This window comes from Calidris pugnax, unplaced genomic scaffold (assembly GCF_001431845.1).
Source record: "Calidris pugnax isolate Ruff unplaced genomic scaffold, ASM143184v1 scaffold180, whole genome shotgun sequence".
Taxonomy (NCBI): domain Eukaryota; kingdom Metazoa; phylum Chordata; class Aves; order Charadriiformes; family Scolopacidae; genus Calidris; species Calidris pugnax.
The window spans coordinates 1,376,906-1,386,694 of NW_015090916.1; the positions used below are offsets into that span (position 1 = coordinate 1,376,906).

At 63.8% G+C, this 9,789-nt stretch overlaps 1 protein-coding gene across 2 annotated transcripts in view; it reads right to left on the bottom strand.

Annotated features, from left to right (window-relative positions):
* Positions 1-4,575: 4,575 nt before the first annotated feature.
* Positions 4,576-9,789, bottom strand: part of SCN2B (sodium channel, voltage gated, type II beta subunit) — a 5,865-nt gene continuing 651 nt past the window's right edge. The window contains exons 1-4 of one of the 2 annotated variants that reach the window (XM_014949505.1): positions 8,844-9,537; positions 7,682-7,848; positions 7,115-7,325; positions 4,576-6,916 (exon numbers count right to left, since the gene is read on the bottom strand). In XM_014949505.1, coding sequence (XP_014804991.1) covers positions 6,717-6,916; positions 7,115-7,325; positions 7,682-7,831 — 561 coding nt within the window. In that variant the 5' untranslated portion in view covers positions 7,832-7,848; positions 8,844-9,537 and the 3' untranslated portion in view covers positions 4,576-6,716. Of the gene's footprint in view, positions 6,917-7,114; positions 7,326-7,681; positions 7,849-8,843; positions 9,538-9,789 lie in introns of those variants that run through there. The other variant, XM_014949504.1, reaches the window with a different exon arrangement.

A 9,789-nucleotide genomic window follows, 5' to 3' on the forward strand; every position in this document is an offset into this window, starting at 1 on the left:
GCTCCTCCGCGCCCCCCCACCTCCTCCGCGCCGCGCATCCTCCCACCGCACCGCCCGCCCGCGGGGGGCTCAGCCTTGGGCTGCCCCGCCGTGTCCCCCCCGCACGCCCCCTTGGCTCCTCAGCCCCGGGGATTGCCCCTTTTCCAGCCCCCAGGAGGGGTTTGGCCCCGGCGGGGCGGGCTCAAGGCAAAGCTCCCTGCGGGAATGGCCCGGGACCGGCTTTGGGAAGGGACAAAGCGGCACTCAGGCTGGTGGCTTCCCCTGCTGCTGCTGGGAAGGGGAGGAAAGGGGCCAAGGCTGGGGCTCAGCTCCCTGCCCTCCATCCCTGTGTCCCCCTCTGCCCCCCCAGGGCACACACCAGACAGCTCTGCAGCCACAGACGGGGGGACACGGAGCCAGGGGCAATCTGCCCGGCGCCAAAGGGAACACTTTGAAAACTTATTTTTCTCACCGTGAGCTTGTTCCGGGATAATGGGCTGTGCATGAGCTCAGGTCTCCACAACCTTTTCCTCACCGTCATATCCATTAGACCTAACCTTCGGCAGACCACATCCAAAAAAAGGGTGGTAGGGGCCCTCCTAATGGAGGCCTCTGATGACGCAGCGTGCCGAGATGGAGCTCTACCTTTGTGCCCAGGTCCATTAGGCAGCCAGACCCCTCTGCGGAGCAGCAATTTGCTGGAGGTGACGCATCCCGAGAAGAGGCTTGGCGGGAAGGGGGAGGAGGTGCTGCCATGCTCGCAGGAACAGCACTGCCCGTTTCTCGGGGCTGTAGCCCTTTCCTGGCACAGGGCACGGGTCCCAGCAAAGCTCCCCTGGGGGCCAGGCCAGGCTGGACCTCCCTTGCTGGGTACAGCACTACAGCATGGCTTCCCTCAATAGAAGTCCTGCTCTCCGGGTGTGAGAGCAGCTCACCCGCAGGGCTGCTGCCCAGAGCCCTGCCTGCACATCGGGGTGCCATGGCCTGTCACCTCCAGAGCGCTTTCAGAGACTCCTCAGCCCCACTCCAGCCCCCTTTGCAGCTCTCCCTCTTTCCCACCCGGTCAGGAACACGAAGCAGGAGGGAAGAGGAAGAGTAGGAGGCTTTGCAGGACGCAGGGGCATCCCAGGGGACCCTGAGAGGATGCCAGCAGCGCCTGTGGGTTGAGGAGCTAGGGCTGCAGGGCTGGCAACCGAGACAGGAAGAGTACAGGCAGAGCAGGCTGGGCAGCGCTGGCAGCCGGCGCTGCGGGAGCGGTGTGGGGAGTACTGCTGATGCAGCAGAAGGTGTCTCGGCGGGCACTGTGATGGATACGGCTAGGTGATGAACACGGCGAGGTGATGGATATGGCTAGGGGACGGATACGGCTTGGTGAGTGGAGACCCAGGCACAGGCGACCTGGCAAGAGGTGTGCTGAGACAGGAGGAGGAGGCCTGCATCTGCTGGAGCCTTGCTAATCAGGAGGGGAGGCACACCTCTGAGGAGGTACCCGCTGCAGGGAAAGGCCATTATGAGTGGAGGGCTCCTTCCCGGGATGCTCAGATGTCTTCCCAGTTTGCTGCCACGAAGGCGGGTGAAGTTGGGAAGGGTTTGGCCAAGCTGGCATTGTGAATCCCCCCAGCAGAGCCCTAAATCCTTTTGGAGGCTGGGAATTACAGCCCCATGCAGCTGGGAGGATCAGCCAGTAAGTACAAAAGGGCTCCTCTGGGCACTGGCACAAACCGGGTGCACTGGGCAGGCGGGTACCCAGCTTCTTCCTCGATGACATGCCCCTGCGGCCACTGTCTCCCCGCTGAGCATCTCTGCAGTGGCAGGGCTCCACATGCCCGGCCAGGAAGAGGCAGCGAGCCTGGCACCGTGCTGCCCGCTCCCGCTGCATGGCCGGGGTCAGCCGTGCCCTCCTGGCCACGCGGCCCCGGGGCTCGGAGCGGGACACTGCCTGTCACAGGAGCCTGATGGAGCTGTCACACTTGGCAGCTCTGGCCAGTCTCCTCGGCCGACTGCTCTCGTGAGACATCTGCCGCTGCCGCGGGCCGGGGAAAGGCTCTGCTCTCCCGCAGCCCGGCCTCGGTGAGCGACGTGTGCCGTGGCAGGGAAGGGCACTCCCCCCAGCTGGCCCCCCCCGGGGTTTTGGCACGATGCTGGGATGTCCGGCATGGGATCCGGGGATACTGCGGCTCAGCGGAAACTTCTTCTGCTGAGTCCAGCACGAGGCTGCCTGTGTCTGGTTTCGGGGAAGGCGAGCACCCTCTGCTCGGACACTGTCACCTCCTCCCCGGGGGGACAGGAAGAAGGGCTGCGGGGTCCTGCCAGCTGGCTCGCAGCCTGCTGGGGGGGTGACTGTGGCTACCAGGCCACTCCTCGTTCCCTCTCACCTTGCGCTCATGGAGCTGGGAGGGTTAAAAAGCTGCTCTCCGAGGAGGGCTCCTGCTTCCCTCCACGTGGGTACCTAGCGGGGTAGGGCTGAGCAGAGCAGTTGGGCTGCAGCCTCCCAGCTCAATGCAGCAGGCGCTGCACTGGCCCCGGCTGCCCTGGAGCGTCCTGCCAGGGACAGCCCTGGCCCCGCTCCTGCCAGCAACACACGGGCAGCCCCGGCCCCCTCCCAAGCCCCCCACAGCCAGGGGACGCTGGGCTCCGGGAGCAGGCAGAGCCCTCCTGCCGATGGAGGAGGTGGCGACGCTGGAACAGAGCTTCCCATCAGCACCTTTATATTTACTGCAAGGTCCTCTGGCTGTGACCTTTAAAAGACAAGGTGGCCCGGCAGCCCGGGAGCTGGCAGTGGGCAGGAGGCGCTGGCAGCGATCAGAGGCTCTGCAGGACAGTCCCAGGCTGGGAGCTGAGCGAGAGGTCCCGGGCACACCGACTGCGGGTGAGTGCTTGGCTGCCTTTGTCATTCCCAGCCCTCCCTTGCCTGCAGCTCTCCCTCGGAGCAACGCTTTCCCCTCTCCCTGCCTCCTTCTCCCTGCGCAGAGCCGTCCTGCCTGCTGCTTCCTCGCACCCTCCGCCAGCGCCGGCTGCCCTCTGGGATGGGCAGGCTCCTCGCCCCCTCTCAATGCCCCTTTAATACAAGCAGGGAAAGAATGGCAGTGTCCCCAGGCAGCCACTGCAGAGGCATCTGCAAGAAACACCGAGGACACTGTCCTGCATCCCAGGAGAAAGTTTCTTCCTGACCTGGCAGAGCCTGAGGCCACCTCCACCAGACCCTCCCTAGCCCCAGTCTTGGCTCTCCAGTGCTGCCCTTCACACCCGCAGCTCCCTGGACTTCACTGCCCCAGCCTGTCCCCTTCTCCAGGTCCCCCCTCATTACTTCCCAGCCCCAGGAGCAGTGCAGTTAGGCAGCACGGCAGGGACAGCAGCTCCGGGCTCCCACCGGGGCACCCGTGTCCCCCGTGGCTCGGCTCAGCACTGAGCAGAGGTCTCCCCAGCACAGGGAAGACCCCTGGCCACCTCCTGAGCCGCTCTCTTGCTCCTCAACACCTCTAATCCCACCTGGTCCGAGGAGATTTATACAGTCTGTAAAAGCAACTGTCCCCAGTTCTGGGGGATGATGAAGCCCTAGCGCTGGGGGGGTCACAGTCACTGCTCAGGGCCCTTGCGGTATGAAAACATACCCTTGTTGTGTCCCGTGGGGCTCTCCTCCCCACAGCGCCTGCCTTCCTCCTGAGTTTCTCAGCAGTGGCTCTCCCAGAGGCATCCCCAGACTGGCAACCTGTGAGTCCCCCAAGCCCTTTGCCTGGGGCTTTGTTCTCCCCTCTGTCAGGCTGACTCCCTCCGAAGCCGGGTGGCCAGATGGCCACAGGCCCTCCTCCAGAGAGCCGCAATGGCAAAGCTGCTCCCTGCCATGAGCCATTGCAGCCTGGCTGGGCTGTACCCCCCAGCACCAGCCCTGGGGGAGGTGGGCAAGGCAAGCAGACAGCATTAGCCCAGGACAGAGGTAGCCTCAGGGTGCAGTGTGCTGGCCAGACCTTGCTTGTGTGCGGACTCGGGATGCGCAGGCATTCGGCGGCCCCGGCTGAAGGGCAGCTGGGAAGGCAGGGCTGAGGGCGGCTGTCAGAGCTCCCCTCCAACTCCATGGCAGGAAAAGTGATGGATGTGCCTATTAACCGTGCCCCAGTTGTGCCATATCACTCTGGCACAACATTGCTGGATTGCTAAGTCGGATGGCAGCCAGGATACGGGTGTCGATCACCCAGTGCGTGCCCCAGGCTCCGCTGGAGCCTGCTGAGCCTCACCTGCCCTGCACCGAGCAGCAGCCCCGAAATCTCAGTGTGTGAAGACTCAGGCAGCCCCGGGCACCCTCCCACCCCCAGCACCCCTGGCTCTGAGGCAGCTCCCCGGGACTGAGCTGCAGAGGCGCAGGCAGTCCCTCGGCACCCAAAGCAAACCTGCTGCCACAGCGGGACCGAGCTCCGGGCACACAGGAGCCCCCTCATCCCCCCGGGCAGACACAGAGACAGAGTAGAGCAGAGGGACCCTGTCCTGCCCCCTCCAGCAGGCAGCAGCACAAAAGCATCTAGTGAAAAGTTTGTGTTTTGTTGTTCTTTCGTTTGTTTGACCCGTACAAAGAGCAATAAAAACATCCTAGACTCAGCAGCGTTTGGCAAAACAAACCCATCAGAAGGCGCAACCCCAAAACTATAGTCATGACGGATAACAGCGCCTCCTGTGTGTGTATATATATATATTTGTAGAGATTCTCTCTGTTGTGTACAGCTATGTACATACAAATGCATTGGCAAGTTGCAATCCAAGGATAGTGCACGAAAGAAATGAAAGGCAGATGCAAGACTGGTCCATGTGCAACAGTCAGAGGCCCTTTGGCCGCAAAGTTGCCAGCTCAGTCCCGCGTGGAGCCGCTCACAGCCCAGCCCCGGGGAACCAGCCTCGCAGCCAGCTCCCCGCTGGCACGGAACCGGGAAAGCCATCTGGCGAGGGGGTGCGCGGGGGGCAGGCAGCCTCAGCCCAGCCTCCCGGGGCAGGAGAGCCCACGGGAGAGGGGGAAAGGCACAGTGGACAAGACACGGCGCATTCCTGCTGGCGGATGAGCGGAGTGGAGAGGGCAGGAGGGGCTGGGGGTGGAAAGCGATGGGGGCAGAGCAGGGAGCACACAGCCGTCCCTTCATCCCCGGGGACTGGTGGTGCTGTTAGGATGGCACTCACGGAGGGACATGGCAGCACAGGGCAGTGGGTAGCACAGCGAAGGTCTCCCTTCTCCCCTGGCAGTGTTCCCCATGGGCAATGGGGGACCTCCGTCATCACCGGGCAGTGTCCCCCGGGGGTCTGTGCACTGCCCCTCTCCTGCCCCAGGAGAAGAAAACCCTGGGCATGGTGGGGCAGGGGATGCTTCCCTGGGTCATTATCCCCAGCTGACCCGCAAGAGGCCCCAGGGCGAGCTCCCCACACACTTCAGCGAGCCCAGGGCAGGCAGGAACCCTGGGGTGCTAGCCCTGGGGCTCGCTGCACCCCCCTGCACCACAGTGGGCTGGGACCAGCCAGCATCACCGCTTTCTCACGCCTGCCCTCGCACCCCTGGAGCTGCCCTGGCCACTGCTCATAACGAGCTGCGGGGGATGCAGGGCAGCTCCCGGGGTGCACGGGGGGAGCTGCCGCAGGCAGGGCAGGCGCTGGACCATGGAGGGGGCTGGGGCAGGCGGCAGCCGGCACTGCGGGGCCTGCAGCTGGGCTGGCAGTGCATTGCCGTGGCAGTTACGGATTGTGCAGGGCCCTGCAGCGAGGCTGGAGGAGGCAGTTTCAGCATCACGGGGTTGCTCGGGGGGGTTCCAGAGCTGCCCTGCCTCTGGGCCCGTGGCTGTGCCCAGTCCTTCCCAGCAAGCACCCAAAAAACTCCCAGCAGCTCTTCATCCCTAGCAGCCGTACCCCGCCGCTCCCCGCCACCGCGGTTTGGCACATCAGCAGAACATTCTCCATTAGAATTACCCTCCCCAAGAAGGAAACGAGCGCAAAAAAAGTCAGCCCAGCACCTTTGGCTGAGACGCTCAGGCTCAAAAATAGCCTGAGAGGCAGAAGGGTACATCCGTTACACACCAGGAGCCATTAGCGGCTCCAAAACCCAGCAGAGCTCAGAGACAGCGCGTGGGCTCACGGTCGTTACCCAGCCCTCGGCTTCCAAGCAGGCTGGGAGAGTCCCCGAGGAGCACGAGCTTCTTGTCGCAGCACCCTCGGCGCCGGCACACAGGACTTGCAAGGAGGAGACAGGCAGCTATTGGGGATCCCTTGGGGACGGGGACACCGGTGCCCGTGCCCCAGGCACAGCAGCAGTGCCTCAGGGGCAAGATGTGGCCCCGAGGGCAGGTGACTGCTGGCCCCCGCTCTCTTTTTCTAGAGGGACAGGGCGCAGACATCTGGGCATGGGGCTGCCCAGCCCCCTCTGCCCCTCCTGGCACCCCCTGCTTGGGGACCCTGCTCTTCCCCCTCTCCCACGCCACCCTGTCCCCAAAACCTTCCCACGCGGTGCTGGGGCACTCGGAGCAGGGGACAAGCCGGCCCCAGCTCAGCCTCGGGGGCAGCCTCGATGCGCTTCAGCCGCCCTCCCCAGCCCTGCCCGCTGCGGCCAGGCTCCGGGGACCTTCTCTCCGCGCCCTGCTCCAGGCTGGGGTGGGGAATCTAGATGGAAGGAGGGATGCTCTGGGGAGACAGAAATCCTTGCTCTGGGAAGCACATCAAGGGGGGGGTCACACTGTACAGGGGTGCAGAGGGAGGGGCGGGCAGGGGGGGCGTTACTTGGTGCCCTCATCTGGGTTGCCTTCGCCATCTGTCTTCCCTTCCTCCTCCGTCTTCTGGTCGTCCGTGTTCAGCCTCTGCTGCTTTTTCCGGCGCACGCATTTCACCACCATCAGCACCAGGATCACCACAGCCAAGAAGCCGCCTACGGAGGCGCCCACGATGACGGCCACCGTCGAGTCGTGCTTCGGGGGCTCTGGGGAGACAGGACACGGGCTCAGAGCAGCCAGCAAGAGCAACAGGGAACAGGCAGGGCTCAATCCCACCACTGGAGAGCAAACCCTGCCCATGGAACGCAGGGTGAGTCATAGAATAGACTCATAGAAGGCAGGGCAGAGAGCCAGCCTAGCACCCATGGGTGCCTGACAGCAGAGGGGACCCCGCTACCGCTTACCTTTTGTGAGCACCTTCAGGCTGATGCTGGCATGGCCCCGATGCCGGTCGGGGGGGTTCAGGACATAGCAGTTGTAGGTGCCCTCGTCCTCCAGCTGCACGTTTTTGAGGGTGAAGGACACGTCGTACTTGGTGGGGTTCCCGGTGAACTCCACCCGGTTCCCAAAGCGGTCCAGCTGCTTGTTCATGATCTTCGTCCGGAACTGCAGGAACTGGGCAACCCGCGGGGGAGAGGAGGTGAGAGAGCGTTTGGCACCCCCTGAGCTTCCCAGGCACCCCCCTCCCTGCACATACAGCACAGCAGTGCTCGCTCAGCTCCCCGAGCAGCAGGGTCCCCCCTCAGCTCTGCCCACCACAGTGGCCAGGGTCTCCTCGTGGCACCTCTCCCCACTCTGCCTTGCTTCTTTCCACAGTCGGTTGCTAATTTTCCCCATGGTGAAGGAGGGCCAGATAGCAGGAGCACACATAAGGAGAGGAGAAGTCCCAGGACCCCAAGGAAGGCACATGACTGCTTCCAGCTGGTCCCAGGTGCCCTTCTCAGCAGATCCCCAGCCCCAACGAGACTCACCAACTCCTCAGAGCAGTTCCCACACTCCTGGTAGGTCCAGTTGAGGGAGAACTGCTTGTTCTCCACTTTGTAGCAGGAGTTGAAGGTGCAGGAGAGCTTCACGGAGGAGCCATTCAAGGCGTTGATGGTGGCGGGAGCCATGACCTCCATGCCCAACCCTGTGGGTGCTGCCACAAACACAGAGAGCAGAGACACAGATGGGTTAGAAAGGGCTGAGCTGCTCTCCCCGTCCCACCCTGCTTGCCAGCCGGCCCCACAGAGCTCACCCTGGGGCCTGGGACTGCCCTTCAGCCACGTCCAACACTGTGGCCAGCCAGGACCAGAAGCGCCAGGGGGACAAGGAGGGAACAGCCCCAGCCCTGGCACCATCCCTTGGCCCTGCTCCGCAAGGGCTGATGACCCCTCTGTGCCATGCCTCGCCTGGTTGTGCCCGGTGCTCGGTTCTGCTGACTCCAGGCAAGCCCTGCTCCTTCCCCACTTAAAGGAGGCTTTCCTGCTGCGGAATCGATGCCGCTGTGCAAGGGGCTGAATGCAGCATCAGCATGCAGGGCTCAGCGCCGCAGCCGCCGAGAAATTTATGGCTGCGCTCATCAGATTTCCTTCCCAGCAGGACGCGCTACGGCTGCGAGGGCTGGGACCTGCCAAGGGCCAGCCCCTGGGGGCTGCAGGGGGAATGCAGATGCTCCCCCCACCCTGCCCAGTGGTGTTCACACAAGGATTCTCCAGCTGGGAATGACCGGGTCAATATCTGTCACCCCTGGGGGGACAAGGCCATTCCCTGCACCTTGGCCTTGCTGTGGCAGAGAAATGGGGACATTCCCTGGTGCAGGCTCACCTGAGGCATGGGCAGTGATGGGGTGTCCGTGCCCTGCTCCCTCTTCCACTCTTCCTGCAGCTCCCCTAGTCCCTGCTGCCCCAGCAGCCCCCGAAACCCAGTGCCTGCACCCAGCACCTTCTCCCCAGCCCGCAGAGGGGAGGGTGCACACACCGAGACAGGCTCCTGCGCAGCCATCGAGCTGCAAACTCCAAGGCTAAGCCCCGAGAAGCACAGGGATGGAAAACCCTGGGAGGGCTGCTGGGATGAAGCTATAAAGGGGGGCTGTGGCACCCCACAGGGCAGGGACAGGGACACTGGCAGCCGGTGCTTCTCCAGTCACCTCACCTCTCCCCTCTGGCTGCTGCTCTTTGCTCCCAAATCCTCTTCCCGAGGTGCTCCTGACTCCAGCCCTGTGGCCAAGCTGGGTGCATGGCTGCTCCGCTGGCTAATCCGCTGCGTCTGCAAGCAGGGCAGGAAAGGGGCCAGGCTCTGCAGCCAGGGAAAAGAGCCTTTTCCAAACTGCAGGTCTTGCTGCAAGGTGCAAACCGGCAGCACCCTGAAGCCATCTCTCTGGGGGCAGAGGGGTGCCCTCTGGGTATGGCAGCCTTGGCACCCTCCATCCAGCCCCACTGCACTGTGCCTGTGGTGGGGTGGCATGGCTCGTGCCACATCCTTGGGGCAGCCCAGGGCTCTGCAAAGGGCTGAGAGGCCACCAGGAGCCCTCCCAGGCTCTGCAGTGACGGGGCAGCCCTGGCCAGGGCTTTGCCGGCAGGCCGTGCTGCAGGCAGCCAGGATGCCATAGGCATGTGTCACCTATGTGCGCTGGTCCAAACTCTGCCACTGTCCCAGGCACCCAGCACTTGGGGGACAACAGAGGTGGGGAAAGAAAGGGCTAAAATCCCTGGGACCCTCTGTCCAAACTGTGTCCTTGGGCGCTGCGCACACTCCCAAACGCTCTGTCACGCTACCCCCTGCGCCCGGGAGGCAAAATGACAGGCAGCCTCGGGAGCAGACCTGCTGGGGTTTTCTCTCTCCTCCATTTCCCAGGCTCTCTCTCCCAAAGCAAAGGCAGCCCACCGGGAGCTCCAGGACGGTGCAAACAGCGCTTCAAAGAGGTGATGCGCTCCCGTTTCCAATCAATACAGACCCAAACCTGCTGACACACGCTGCTGGCGGCGGGGCAGGGCAGAAATGCAGAGACTGGGGTTCCCCCCCAACCCCGAGCAGCACTGCCAGCCCAGAGCCTGCCACCCCAGCAGCCAGCCACGCACCAGAGGACGGGCACAAGCCA